The sequence below is a fragment of the Ambystoma mexicanum genome, chromosome 9 (assembly GCF_040938575.1).
Source record: "Ambystoma mexicanum isolate Mex_15411 chromosome 9, UKY_AmexF1_1, whole genome shotgun sequence".
In the NCBI taxonomy this organism is placed as follows: Eukaryota; Metazoa; Chordata; class Amphibia; order Caudata; family Ambystomatidae; genus Ambystoma; species Ambystoma mexicanum.
Window position 1 is genome coordinate 907243175 of NC_090931.1, and position 15239 is coordinate 907258413.

Sequence of the window (15239 nt, forward strand, 5' to 3'; positions counted from 1 at the left end):
CAAATCAATACGATACATTCACGAGATAAGCAGCCAATGTCCCCAAGAACACATACATGTCAAAAGTCAGGACCAGACACGGAGCTCAGGCAGCAATAACGAGCAATAACAGAACCAAGCAGGCTCAGGACCTGATCCAAATCTGTGGCGCTGACAAAACAGCACCTAAAGAAACAGATAAACAAAAAAAGAAGGGGGAAAGGACACCAGAACAGGAAGGGAAAGCAAGTATGTCCTCGAAAGACGATATGAAAACCTGGTTCAAGGAATTTCAGGAACAATTCATGTCCACTACACAGGCACAGTTCGAAAACATGAAGGGGGAAATGAAGCAAGCGGTCCAAGAATTGAAGAGGGACATAGAAAACCTGGAGGAGAGAACGGACACTTTGGAAAGGGCGGTACAAAACATAGACGAGGAAACTCTCCAACACGCAGAAGCACAAGACCGACTAGCGCGATTGGCACAGGAACTAGAAGCGCAATGTGAAGCCTTGGAAAACAGATCCCGGAGGTCGAATATAAGGATTAAGAATATGCCAGAAACGATGGGGGACAAAGACCTACGCACAGCAACACAACAGGTTTTCAAAGACATGCTCGCGGATGACACCGGGGAAGAAATCCAGATAAACAGGATACACAGAGTGGGCCCAAGAAGATCGGGCAAACCGGGAACCCGCCCGAGAGACGTATAAGTGGCGATGACACAATATATGCAAAAGGAGCAAATCGTCAGGAAGGCCAGGACAATAGAACAAAGAAGAATGAACGGCAAAAAAGTACAGCTATATCAAGACCTGGCACAATCTACACTCTGAAAGAGAAGAGAGATGCTCCCAGTAACAGAGTTCCTAATGGAGAAACAGATACGATACAAGTGGACCTTCCCGTTCGGTCTTCTATTTACATAGGAGGAGCGTCAACATCGAATCATAACATGCGAGGAAGGCCTCAAGATCTTGGGATGTCAAGAACATGAGACAGAACCTCCAAACAATGGAGAAATAAATAGAAGGAGAGAACCGAAGGGATGGCAGACGGAAAGAAGAAAGACAAGACTCCAATCCCGCAGATAAGAGAAAAATAGAAACGACCTTGACTATGGATGACAGACTCAAGAAAAACTGGAGGGAGCCTCAAGGAAAAATAAATTAAGGAAAAGAAAATAGAACCTCCGCCTGGGCAGGTGTCCATTCAAGGCTGCGGCAGAGCAGGGGGACACCCTTGGAATCCGCAACTCAAGCAGGTTTTAGGACTCCCTGCGGAACTGTACACCTGAGATGTTAGAGGGCATGGGGCGAAGGCTGAACGCCTGAGCAACCATAGGGCCCAGAGCCCTCCTCAGGGAAAAAGTTGGTGGGGGGGAATGGGAGGGAGGGAGGGAGGGGAGGAGTTGTTGGGGAAGTTCAGAGGGGGAAAAGACACAATCACCGGAACCAAAGCACAACACTGCGACCCGCATGAAGATCCCCATTTGAAGCTGCGACCCCAAAAGAAAAAATGGGGCTCAAAATCCTAACATATAACATCAGAGAAACACACATACCAAAAAAAAAGGAAGGCCCAAATCCGTATAAGAGGTTTCAATCAAATACTCCAATCCAACGACACAGAGAAAAAAAAGGAGTCATGATAGCATTTGTCAACCACCTCAACGCACAAATCAAAGAGAAAATGGTGGACAAAAATGGTAGATACCTGTTCACAGTGGCCCAGTTGGAAAATCAACTACTAACCCTAGCAACCATATACGCCCCAAACACGGGCCAGGATGGATTTATCAAAGAAACGATTAACAAATTAGAAAACTTCGCAAAAGGTGAAGTGATACTAAGAGGATACTTTAACCTTGCATGGAATCACCTGGTAGACCGATCAGACCCCAAACACACCCATCAAGGGACCCCGTTACCAGCGCTAAAACAGATCATGAACAGGATGGCACTTGAAGACGTTTGCCGAAGACTCAGAGGAACGACCAGTGGCCACAAATACCACTCGCACGTATATAATACAAGCTCCAGAATAGTCTATATATGGGCCTCAGGAAGCTGCTTGGGCGAGATTCAAGACATAGAGAAAGGCCATATATCACTGTCAGACCATGCCCCATTATGGATCACACTCCCCAAAATACGCAAACGGTCAGGTCTCTGGTGCTGGACGCTCCCCCAGAGACATCCTACAAGACGGGGTCCTGAAGGAAACAATTAGGGAAAAGATAGCGGACTATTTCGAACACAACGACACTCTGGACCTATCACCAAGCACTATCTGGGAAGCCTTTAAAGCGGTGATAAGAGGCCAAATCATAGCACTGAAAGCACAAAAAGACAAACAACTTTACAAATGGGAAAGCGAATTAGAAAAAAAACTAGAAGAGATAAGAGAAGAGATGACTAAGAACACATCCCTGAAAATAAAGAGAGCATACCGACTCGTCCAGAACCAGAAAGACGCACTCAGAACTAAAAGAGCGGAAGCGCAACTACTCAACACGAAGCACTGGTATGCGATGAAATCAAATAAGGCAGACAAACTACTGGCGAGACAACTAAAAGGCAAACAGAAAAACCAAACAGTGCAAACATTAAAAGACCGGCCGGGTTCAATGAGAACACAATCAAAAGATATCAAAGAAATATTTAGAGACTATTATCAGGAACTCTACACATCACAGAACCTGAACGAACAGGAACAGGCAGCGTTTCTAAAGGAAGTTACGCTCCCAACCATAACAGCAGACGATAAAATAGCACTGGACGAACCAATAACACCAGAGGAGGTCGCAAAGGCAATCAGAGACCTACCCAGAAATAAATCTCCAGGACCGGATGGCTTTACAGCAGCCTTCTACAAAACATATGCAGAAACACTAACACCTATCTTGACGAATCTCTTCAACACCTTTAAAGACACGGCCAACATTGCACCCTCCATGAATGAAGCAAAGATCCTAGTCTTCCACAAGAAAGGGAAAGACCCGGAAAACCCGGGCTCCTACCGCCCAATAGCCCTGATCAACATCGATGCTAAACTCTATACTAAAGTGCTTGCCAACAGACTCTCACCCTTATTCCCAAAGTTAATTCATCAAGAACAAGCAGGTTTCATCCCGAATAGGAAAACCCATGACAACATTAGACGAATAATTCATCTTATAGAGAAAGCCGGAATCACAAATATCCCCTTAGCATTACAGTTGATGCAGAAAAGGCCTTTGACAGGGTAGAATGGACAATGCTCTTCGCGACTCTGAAGAAAAGGGGCATGGGCAAATCATATATAAACATGGTTCGGGCCAATTACAATTCACCAATGGCCAGGATAGCAGTGAATGGAGAACTATCGGACCTGTTCTGAATTGGAAGGGGCACCAAACAGGGTTGTCCTCTATCACCCCAGCTATATGCAGTCTTCCTTGAACCACTACTGGCAAAGATCAGAGAGACACCCGCAATAAAGGGCATGGAAATGGGAGGACGGACGCAAAAAGACAGCGGCATATGCGGATGATATGATGATGACCTTAACAGATCCAATCAAGACACTCCCTCTCCTCATCCAACAAATCGAGGAATACGGAGCAATTTCAGGTATAAAAAGAAACAGGCAGAAATCATCAGTGATGGCTCTGACAGGAGACAAACGAGCGATCTAGAAAAAGGCGAAGGATCTCCGCTTACAGACCGCGGAAGACGGGGTGAAATACTTGGGAGTAACGGACACAGTAAAGAACCTCTATGCAGGAAACTACACAGAGCTCATAGAAAAAGTGAAAAGAGACCTAAACAGATGGAACCCGTTAGCAATCTCATGGTGGGGCAGGATAACAGTCATTAAAATGACAATACTTCCAAGACTACTCTACTATTTCCAAGCACTCCCTATACGGATACCGTCGACATTCTTCAAGACCCTTGCCAAAATCGTCACAAACTATATCTGGCAAAACAAAACATCAAGACTGTCACAACAGGCACTCACAGCACAGAAACTGGACGGGGGCATGGCACTCCCTCACTTCAAGATATATTACGAGGCCGCCCAACTATGGGATCTGAACTAATGGTTTACCAACACATCAGACAAGTGGTGGGAGGTCCAGGATAGAGCTGTAGCAAGATCAAATCTACGTCACCTACTATGGAGCAAACCCGAGCACAGACACCAAAATGTCAAGATAAGTGAGATCATGAGCTCTGTTATGAACGTATGGGACAGAACGACTAAGAAAGAAATACTCACAATAGATACAGCCCCTTTCCTCCCAATCCTAGACAACCCGGACTTCCCCCCACGGATGGGAAAAGGAGCATTCCAGAAATGGCGGGAGCTCGACTGCACAAAAGTAGGAGACATGTTTGACGGACAACGAATTAGAACGTTCAAAGAATGCCAAGACTTACTGGGCATCACGAAAAAGGACAGATATCAGTACGAGCAACTGAATCATTGGCTCACAACTCCAAGAATAACACAGGCATTGACAAGAATGCTGACACCCTTTGAAACGTATATAATGTCCCAGATCGGCGAAAGGAAATTTGTCTCCACTCAAAGTTTCTGAACGCCCAGACGGAAACCATGACGTGGCAATACACGAAGAAATGGGAAATGAACCTAGGGAAACAACTAGCGTGGGAACAATGGATTTACATCTGGCAAATAATCCCCAAATGGACAAGGTCGATCCAAACAAGAGATGCTTGGACAAAAATAATGATACAATGGCACTATACCCCGGAAAAACTCCACAGAATGTATCCCACCTCGCAACCAAAATGCTGGAGGGGATGCAACGCAGTAGGGTCCTGGAGACACATATGGGTGGACTGCACCGAACTGCAACCATTCTGGTCAGAGGTAAAATCACAAATGCAGAATATCTTCAAAGAAACGGCAAACCTATGAGAGGAAGTCTGGATGTGCGGCATGTGGGACCCTCGAGATAGGTCTCTCACAAGGACACAAAAAAGGAATTTTATGGGATTTCTCATAGCAGCATGGCTTGCGATAGCCCAAAACTGGAAACGAAAATCAACCCCAACCAGTCAAGAATGGCTACACAGGATATGGACATATCTGACAATTGAGAGAATCACATACAATATACAAGGGGACAGACAGATATTCGCAACCGACTGGGGGGAAGTGATAAGAGTATCTACAAAGCGACTACATGCTCCAATGATGTCCACATACACTCTGGATACTGGACATGTTCACAGGATAACTCTGAAGCGGGAAAAGAGACTCAGTGGGACTGTGAAGGATGATGCGACCGGTGCAGGGGGAGGGAGGAGGGACGGGAGTTGATACGGGACACTGTTGAGTCCCCATGTTTTTGTCTAAAGAAATGCCAATCAAAATATCATTAAAAAAAAACATAGATTGGGACTTGATCTAACCAGTATGATAAGACCCCCAAAGGGCCTAGGATACTGACCTCTTTTAGCTGTTGGGCAGCACGTTTTGGAAGCATTTGCCTAAGATGTTTACCCAAAACCGGATTTGTGAAGAGGTGGCTACACCCCCTAGAATTCAAACTGAATAACATCAACTGCCCAGTAACACTAAAGGCTAGCTTTTGGATGGACACCCCTCGACCTGTTAAGGATTTCAATCTGGCGACACACACCTTCGTCTCGGTCAAGTATGTAGCGTACGACCGAGATGCCTTTCTCCTTATTTTATGCAGATTCAATTTGAGATGGTACACAACTCGTATCACACCCCCTTTTTAAAATGCCCTGGGTCACAATGGACCATAAACCAGGCTGGTTTGTTAAATGCCAATTTATTTATTTATTTTAAAATTCAAAAGAAATAATGCAATTTTTTATTTGGGGCAGCATTCACCAATGCAGTGATAATCACAATGAAAATGGAATCAAGACACTTGGTTACCCTTTTCCTAGAACATATACACAGAACAATTGAATAGGAGCATTTTTTGATTACGGAAAGATAGCACCCAAGTTAAGATTTCCCCCTGCAATGTTCCCTCAACCCACAGATAATCAAATTCTGAGTAACAGAATAAGAGGCAAAAACGGACTTTAAACCCTTAGCAAAGGCCGAAAATAACACTCAAATTTTACAAATAATTAATTCATGTGTGGTTAAATTATAACATACATATGTTTTATAACAATAGCATGTATGTTATATCACTGGCACTCACAAGGCAATGGATCAGCAAAAGGCATACAATTCGAAAATGAGTCGAAAGTTTACAGCATGCTGCAGCCAAATGACACGTTGAAAAGTTGCAATTCCCGCTTTAAATTACCCAAACGGTTTTTAATAAAAACTGGTGTAATACTGATTTGGAGTGCTGTTTTGGGGCCGGGGGATAGATCTATATCACAGGTACAGTATAGAGGTGAAAATGGGTCTCTAGCTATGAAACTGGATGAGATATGCAAGATATAAAAAGGGTCGATTTGAGTAAAATGAAGCCGTGAAATAGCAAAGGAAATCACTTGTGACAAGAACGTTTTTACTTTAAACTAGAGTATTCAAACTAGAGCACCAAAGATGGACACAGTAAGATCCAAGGTTGATTTGCGAGTTCAACCCTGACACCCTAGTGCCCAACCCTGGCCGAAGCCAGTCAGATCACTCGAAATATGACTAATGTTTTAGGATTACAAAATTGAAAAGAGATGGCGCTAGCACTTAAATGTTAAGGACAGGATACGAGGATAATTCTAACAGTTTCAACAAGGATTGCTTAGGTAGTGGGATAGAGACAAAGGCAAGACAAGGTAGGCTATGTATTTCTACGGGGTAGGGATTATACTCCCAGTCCACTTTTGAGTTTTGGGATTTTTGGACAGCCAGCAGGTTCTGGTCACCACACGGCTGGTGCGCCTGGCAAAAGACAGCGGGGAAAGGTCTGGTCACCGTGTAGCGAACAGCTGGGCAATTCGGGTCAATGAATGGCACAGGTACTGCTGGATGCAGTTAGTGAGCAAGCAGTTAGTGGACAGCAAGTCAGTCTGATTTCAGAATGCAGACGGTACCACAGCTTTCCCCTTTTTAATGGGAGATTAGTGGGTTGATTCTGGATCAATGGCCTTGCTGGGATAGGAATCAGCTATGCTTGGCCTTGTAGTTGGAATCTGGCAGGATGAATGCAGAAGATCAAGAACGCAGGAGCAGGAACTTGAGGAAGAGTGTGTGTGTGTTGAGTATTGTCATGGACATGAATAGTGACATCATAGAAGTATATGGCTGGGCAGGCTTAGCTAAACACACCTCTACCCCACTGGATTGGTCAGGGGTGCTAGTCCCCGCCTTGCTCTCAGCTGGTTGGATTTCAAGGGCAGGATGTCAGATTTCTCATGTGAGTTTTACAATGTTCAAAAACCTCCCACAGTTACTGTAGCTAAAATCCGATTTTGCCACATTTGTACATTTATACAGTTGAAGTCTCTTAGCAAATTACATAAACAGGTTACATATTTTATGCAAACCATTACAGTCCAACTCTGAAATCTGTGAGACATTGTTCTGTACATTTAATAACCTTTGGTCATTTTCAGTGTGAAATGTTCGGCCTAAAATTCTGTGACTTTACACGTGCGTACACACTATCATGGGGCCGATTTCTGTTAATTTTTAACATTCCATCATGTGTCCTTTCCCCATGATTCACATTCTTCTGGCATTCGTGTCCCATACATGCTATTGACAGCCAAGACCTCTTATTTGAAAGCCACCAAAATCACATTTAAACTACTAAATGTTTACATTTTTGCGAAGTCCTGTTGCAAAGATAACCGTCTTCAAAGTTTCTTAATAAAATAGTCTTTTGAAACAAATGGGAATCCTTTGTCCTACACTGGCCCATTTTCCTTCTTTTCAGCTGCCACCAACTGTCACTTCCCCCAGAGGGAGGATGGGATTTTCCCAGCTTGATTGAAGGTTTATCGCCCCTTCTCCACTTCGCACGTCCGTGTCCTGGAAATTCCATTGTAGAGGGCTCAGCCCAGACCATATTCTGTCCAACCTAGTAATTATCACTGGGGTGTTAGTATGTACTGCGAGGGGCCCTTTTGTTTCTGCCATCCTCTCAGCAGAAACCTGTCTTGGGCTGATTCCTCCCCCCATGCAACCACAGAAGTTTAATGTACTTGTATTTATTTTTGTTTTCTGAATTGGAAGTACATCTGCTGAATAGAACCATTTCATGCATTGTATTTTCACAGTACAATCCCCTTTCACATTGTTAGGCAATATGACGTTTTTGTTCAACCTAGTACTCTTAAACAAGCATTTTTCTCCTTTAGTCTGCAAAGCCAATTTTTACACATGTGGCGCAAGCTGTTAGCACTTTGCTTTCAATTTGGTTTTTGACTTTCCATCTGGATTCCCACAGTGTTTTGCAGCTATAGTTATTTTCTTTTAGGCAGTAGTTTATTTGAACCACCTATGCACTGAAACTGACATAGCCCAGAGCTGGATTTCCTTTGAACTACTGATCCTTGACACTTTGTAACATAAAAGTGAAGCTTTTTCCCCGTGGAGGAGGATCATGAAGTTTCTTTGTTTAATTTTTCTCAGATTTGATTTGACAGAGCCTGTCATTCAGGGGTCATGCTTGGTTTTGCTGAAGCACAATGGGGATATGAATGGGCATGGCAGGGCCTTATTCCTAACAGTAGTTTGAGGAAGAACATATAAAATAGCGTCAGAACAGCATAATTTTAAGGTAAAAAAAAAACCTTTTTAATGGGGCTTTGGTCTGGCAGCAAAACAGCGCTGCTGAACACACTTGCAAGCTCCCTCAGTGTGCCCCCTTGTTCCATCCTGCCCAATATGTGCTTGGCAAGATGGTGCAGCCATCTTTTTGTTGCTGCAAAATGCAGTTTTGGTGCAATGGGGCTTACTGGTGCCAGCACAGCGATTTTGCTGGTGACTGCAGATGCGCAGCTTGGTGATGTGGCGAAGTACAGCTGAGTTGGGTCAATATATCCCACAGACCCACTATGCACGGACCCCGTCAGCCATGACCAGTCCACAACATTATCTGCGTTGGAGATCTCCAAAGAGGAGATATTCACCTCTCTAGTTTGCCCTGATCCCATTGTCCTGGGTGAGGAAATGTGTACATCATTACGCATTACTACATATGAGTTATTTGTACCCGTGTGATGTAGCAACATTTCCGGGGAGCTATAGAGAGAGGGATGGCAAAGCTCAGATATTTTAGTGGTGCTTTTTTTCAAAACAAGGTCATATATTCAAAACCCAAGACTACAACGTCAGCACGATGCTCATTATTAAACTTCACTCTACCAATGTCTTTAGATGATAAAGCACAAAGCGAGGCAACCTCACCAAAGTGGGCCAACATGAAAGCCCTATTTAGGACAACCCTCTAATGGGAGACCTTTGTGCAATCCAATAACACCTTGAAAAGGCCTGAGGACTCAAGAGGAGCTGGACGAGCAGATGATGGATTCAGACTATGGGCCGTTGTACATTTTATAACACTGTGGTTTAACAATCTGTGCCCCATAGTACTGAGAATACAGATCGTTTTCCATCCGAAATATGTGTGCTTAAGTGGGAAGTCTGAGTAAAAGAACCACTTGTTCTTACACCATGGTGCAGGCCTACAGGTAGCAAGTTTGTCATTAACACCCAAGGGCGAGCCGATGGACCTAGCTCCGTCCCCAGGTAATCTGCATGTGTGGGACCACTTGTCCTTGCACCCTGTAGTGGATCAGTGGGATGAAAACATAACTATGGATCCCAAGGACGTGCTTCTGAAGTACTGCGAGGATCGTCCGTTTCAACCCCTGGTAAATTCGTCACAAGGCAAAGAGCACTTGCAGAAGCAAACTCTGTCTGTGTAGCTGTCGAGCAACCACCAGCTTCCTTAGTCACGGGAATGATATTACTGACGGATGGTATTATGAGGGTGGCTGGTTTCCGTTTGCACAGATATTGATCGACCTTACAATTCAGATTCCTTGCATTTGTCCCCTCTATCTTGGTTACAGTGATGAAGAGCCACATAAAAGCAACACTGGTTAGGGTGGGGTGTTGCCGCGCTCTGAGCTACCAACCCCGATGATAGCCCGTTATAAAGTAGATTCATTAAGGCAGACTGGACGGGCAACTCACATTCTAAGACAGAGTCTTCCCCTATCGAGAGGTCTGATGGAGAAAGTCTTGTGGGAGATGCCACTGGTACCGTCGGTTTACTTTATTTTGTTTAAACATGGACTCCTGAATGGTGAGATTGCGCAGAAACTTCCTTGATGAGGTATTAGACTTTTAAAATTTTTAATATTCTTGGCTTTTTTCTCCCTCACCGTTGCACATGCTTTTTTTTTCTGGATTGCTTTGTGTGCCGCCGGTTCCGTTTGTTCCCTTTGCTCCTTATCGACAGGTAGATGAGACTTAGAATTCAATTGAGCGGGGCTCCGTGTCAATTCTGCCATGAGCACATTGATTGGAGGACGCACCAAACCAGTTTGCCAGTTTGCAAAGTAGACCCTAACCTCGCTTGGTGAACATCAGCACATGTCGGTCCGATTTTCTGGCTGATTGGGAGGGGGGAAATGTGCCCTCTGTTCGTCTTCTTACCCCGCTTTTATCAGTCTCGATTGGATTGCATTTAGCATCACAGTGTGAGACTTCACTTTCTGATTTGAAATATTTGTATAGTGACACAAAGTATGACAAGACATAGTTCATAGCCAAGAGAGCTTTTTAAGCGTTTGCATCTTTGTCAAGGGACAACTGCTTAGTAGGAGAGAGCAGAGGTGGTTGTTCCCTAGGCTGAGGGGTAGAAACATAGGAAGTGATTGACAACTTACTATTTTCACTCTCATTGACTGTGTGAGTACTTGGTCATAGGATGTCATTACCTGGCAAATGTCTGTCTAATACCTATACACAAGCCAACACTACTTGCTTTAAGATTGCTTGTTTTAGAAAGGACTCCAGTGCAAAGAAGAGAGGCATTGACACAGATATTGTTTATAAAATCAACTGACTGAAGACCCACATTAAGGAGCTCATTTACAGAGGTGATTAAGTGATTAAACACTCAAAAATATGCTTAGATATTAAACTGGCAGATCCTATGCAGCACAAAGATTGGTGTAACTTTGTGATAGAGCTCCCAAAGTGTACATTTTGGCGGTGAGGGGCAGGTAATTGGTAGTAATGCAATAGGCATTCAGATAGCCATGGCTAATCATTGAGTGGATAAATGACCAAACACGCCCATAGGATGCGTTTTTCTCCTCACATCCTGTCTCCATTCTATCTGTGTACCACTGCAAGAGTTCTGGCTTACACCTAGTAGGCAACACTAAAAAAGGATGGATGTAAATCTCTGAATCAATCATAACCACCGACATTGCTCTGGTCAGGCTTCCATACCATTGTCTGCAAATGAGCCTTGGCCCTGGACTCTAATGTGAGCAGCCCTGCACAAACTGCTAGAATGCTGGAACACAAGGTCTATAAATGCCTGTGGTTGCTTGTGTTCCAGTGCAGAGGGTACATGGCCTAGCAAATGAGACTGAACTGCACCTTTTGGTGGCAGAATCAAGAGTCATTTGCTAATGGCTTGTCCCCCTCTGTAATGGCACAGACATGCTAAAGAAGTATGGCATAGAATGTTGTGCAGAGCAATGCTAGTGGTAATGTGCAATTGAAATCCTTGCATCTCTCACTTTTTGATTTTACTCCTCTCCCCTCCAGAATGACATTTGTGTTACTACCAACCTTATTTTTGTCATTTATACTTAAGTTGTTAATGCAGCAGAAAATATATTTTCAATGTAATTTGCAAGGATCCCCAGTCGATTGATGCACCTTCTGCAGAAATCGGTGTGCAAGCAACATCATATGTCATTTATTGTTTGATATAGTTAAACATGTATTAAGCATGATGTGAAAAACCGAAAAAATTAAACATACATTAAATTACAGAAACCAACTTTGTGATTTTTGTTTTGTGAAAATAGTTGTAGGTAGCCTGCTTGAGTAAGTGTGCTGCCTCGCTTAGAGGTGTGACTGGCCCTTCATCTCCCTGGTCGTTTGTGCTTTCATGGCTGTGGGGCATAGATCATTATCCACTGCTTGCAAAACAAAATCTTGGCTTGGTCTCCTGCAGTGCAGCCTCTCAGAATGCTAATCTCTCAGAGGTTCCTGCTGCACGTTCAGAGCGATGCCCCCCAACACCCACAGTCTCCGGGTCCCACATTCAAGGACTCCTTTTTGGGGGGTGGAGGGGAAGCAGCGAGTGGCCTTGGGGCCGGGCCTGGCCCCGCTGTCCCCCATGCTGGAGCAGGGCCTGTGCAGCTGCTTCCCACAATGAGAATATATTTGCAACCAGAATGTGTTCCTGCAGAGTGAACCTAGATATGCATCCACTTTGTTCTCCAAACAGTGAGCAGAGTGCAGTATGTGCCTAGAACATTTCCTGCCCAAGAGAGTGGACAGGAATGCACCCAGAGCATCTCACTACAGCGAGTGAGCAGTGGACTTCACCTCCACGCAGTGAACAGAGGTTTACACCCAGAGTAAACCCCAGATGTACTCAAAACATCTCCCGTCACGTAGTGTGGCGAGGTTTGCACCTAGATCATTTCCCGATGGTGAAGTGGGGATAATCTGTATCGAGAACATTTACCTTACGATAGTTTTCGAGCACAGATCTACACCTAGAACATATCCTTGAGATTTGACTGATGCTTTGTTCTTAAGCTGGTGCTTCCAGTGTTACACACCAGCACCTGAGACGGGACTGGGGATTCTTCTAATAGTAAAACATTTGTTGTCTGAGTTATTCTATAATGTGTGCATGTCCAAATGTGACGAGAAGAGCGGTGACTCCTGAAAATGTGTGCGAGCCATTTGTACATACACAGTTAGAGCATCTCTTGGGTTGCCTCTTACGGGGACACCTTTTCAAACTAGGGCATGTGCCAGTAAAATTCCTTCAATTCAAAATTGATGTTTTGGGGTGAATTTCCTAAGGTTGATGGTTTTATTGTATTTATTTTGTAGAACTAATTGTATGTTTTCATCTTTATTTTTACACCTATAATCTGTATTTTTCACCGTTTATTACTTTTCTTTAATAATTAAACCAAAGCCAGCATGTTTATGTCTTAATTCTGTATTTGTTTTTAAAAACTGTAAAGGCCAAACATTCTCTACCCAACCTGTAAAAAATAGTGCCAGTCTCCAGAAACAGAAGAATGGCAGTATTGATGTGGTCCGTAATATGTAATGTCTATCTCAATATCAGCACAAGTAACAGATAATTCCAGTCTTCACATGCCAAGTAAAAGGCGTGGCAGGTCCTCCCCATGCTGAATATAAGTTATGACTAACTGGTGTGACCATCAGTTAATTATAGTTTCAGTCACAGCATGCTTCGTAAGGAGTGGCCATTCTTTGCCTCGTAACAGCTATGACTAGTCTCCACATGCCCAGCAACTGAAAAATCAATTTCCCAAATTCAAGTGAAGGGTATATCTTATTATCACATGACTAGTAAAAGATCAGTCAATTCCTGCAATTAAAGTTTCCAATATACTTGGTAACAGGTATGACCAGTAACCGGTATTGCTTGTGTTCACAAGCCTACGTCCCCAAATGCCCACTTTATAGTATGAACAATCCACATAATTGCTACTAACCGATTTGGGGACTAATGGCTCATTACTGGGGATTGCGGAGGAAGGCACATGTTCAGCAAAACATGCAACCAATCCCCATGTGCAATACTGCTGTAGCATGCCTCCGTTGAATTGGTTCATTTGTGAGGAACGTGCACTTGCTTGAGCAAGCCCTCTTCTCATTGGCTGGCTGCATTGCATCACTCTCTCACTGTACAGAGGGACTGTTCTTTTTCTTTATTCTTAAAAACTAGAAAAGAAATTGAAAAAGTAGAAAGTAACGTCTGCGTTTGTCTTCATAAAGTGGAAAAAAGGGTAATAATGTTGGATGACCATTGGTCTCTGTACTCTTACAATTTGGCCTCTCCCCTGCAGGTGGCGCCGTTGGAATCCCTTCCTGGGGCAAGTTTTGGCTAGCAATCCTGAATGTCTACAGCTGGGAAGGGATGAATACTCTCTTCCCTGAAATGTGGTAAGTTGGCTTTTGTGGGACTGCAAACGGATTAAATAGGGTTCATTGAGTGGTAAGAGACGTATGATAGTGAAATATAAGCATGTTTGTTATAAGATGTAACCTAAAATGTGTCTCATAAGGCATGAGCGGCTGATGCAGTCCTTCGATTGGTTGGTTGCACACTGCAGTAGTTTCTCGTTAGCATATGTTATAGTCATCTGCTTTTATACTATCTTGACTTTAAGGCGACTCTCCATCCACGTGATGACATTCAACAAATCAACACAGTACTGTGTTAATGTCTGCCCCTTAACACTCTTGCCTGTTAATGTTACCCTAACCCTGCTCTATAGTGCACTGCTGCTTTTGAGCTAGGTTTGCACTTTATAAATCTAATCATAATAATAATAATACTGTGCCAATTCACCACTTTATTGGTTTTAGCGTGCCTTGCTTTGCCTGTGGGGTGGTGTACTGTGCTCCACAAAGGGCTGTTGGGATGCAGCAGGTTTTGTTATAGCCTCTGTGTATGTCAGTCCTGTTAGGTGGACCATAGTCCTTCAAAAGAGAGGAGGATATGTCTAAAAGTGTTGTGGCCATTGGATTGTATATCCAAGGCAGATTTTGAGAATTGTAAGTTAGTACGAAAGGCTTGAGAAAGTGCTTGGGCAATCGTGGAAGCTTGGTGGCTTATTTTCCTGGGGATCTCTATACGCTGTACACCATGTCAATCTCCGTAATGTTAATTTTGTGACTGCCATGCCTGAGCCTAGAGTGGCATAGTCAAGAATAGACTGTGTATAAATGTGCATGTTGTTGTGAACAGAATGTAACAGAATGGAGTGGACACACAAGTACAGTAAAATTGAAAAAAGCCTGGCACTTTGATGTCAAAAAGGTTATCGTTAAGAGTGTGTTCCATGTCCTGTGTCCTGCTAGACTTTATTTTAATTCATGGGGAGAGGGTGGTGCTTTTCCCGGGAGTAGGCTAGCAATGTTTAGTAATAAACATTTCCCCTCACTCTCTGGCCGGCCTCCCTTGGCCCTCCTCCTACCCCTAACTGCGAGGCTAAGAACCTCGGGGTCATCTTTGACTCCACACTTTCCTTCTCCGCCCA

At 43.8% G+C, this 15239-nt stretch overlaps 1 protein-coding gene across 2 annotated transcripts in view; it reads left to right on the forward strand.

Annotated features, from left to right (window-relative positions):
* The window catches only part of LSS (lanosterol synthase), a 315876-nt gene that overhangs the window by 108492 nt on the left and 192145 nt on the right, over positions 1 to 15239 (forward strand). For both annotated transcript variants that reach the window (XM_069616042.1, XM_069616043.1), the window contains one exon: positions 14043 to 14139. In XM_069616042.1, the coding sequence (XP_069472143.1) occupies positions 14043 to 14139 (97 nt within the window). The remainder of the gene's footprint in view (positions 1 to 14042; positions 14140 to 15239) is intronic.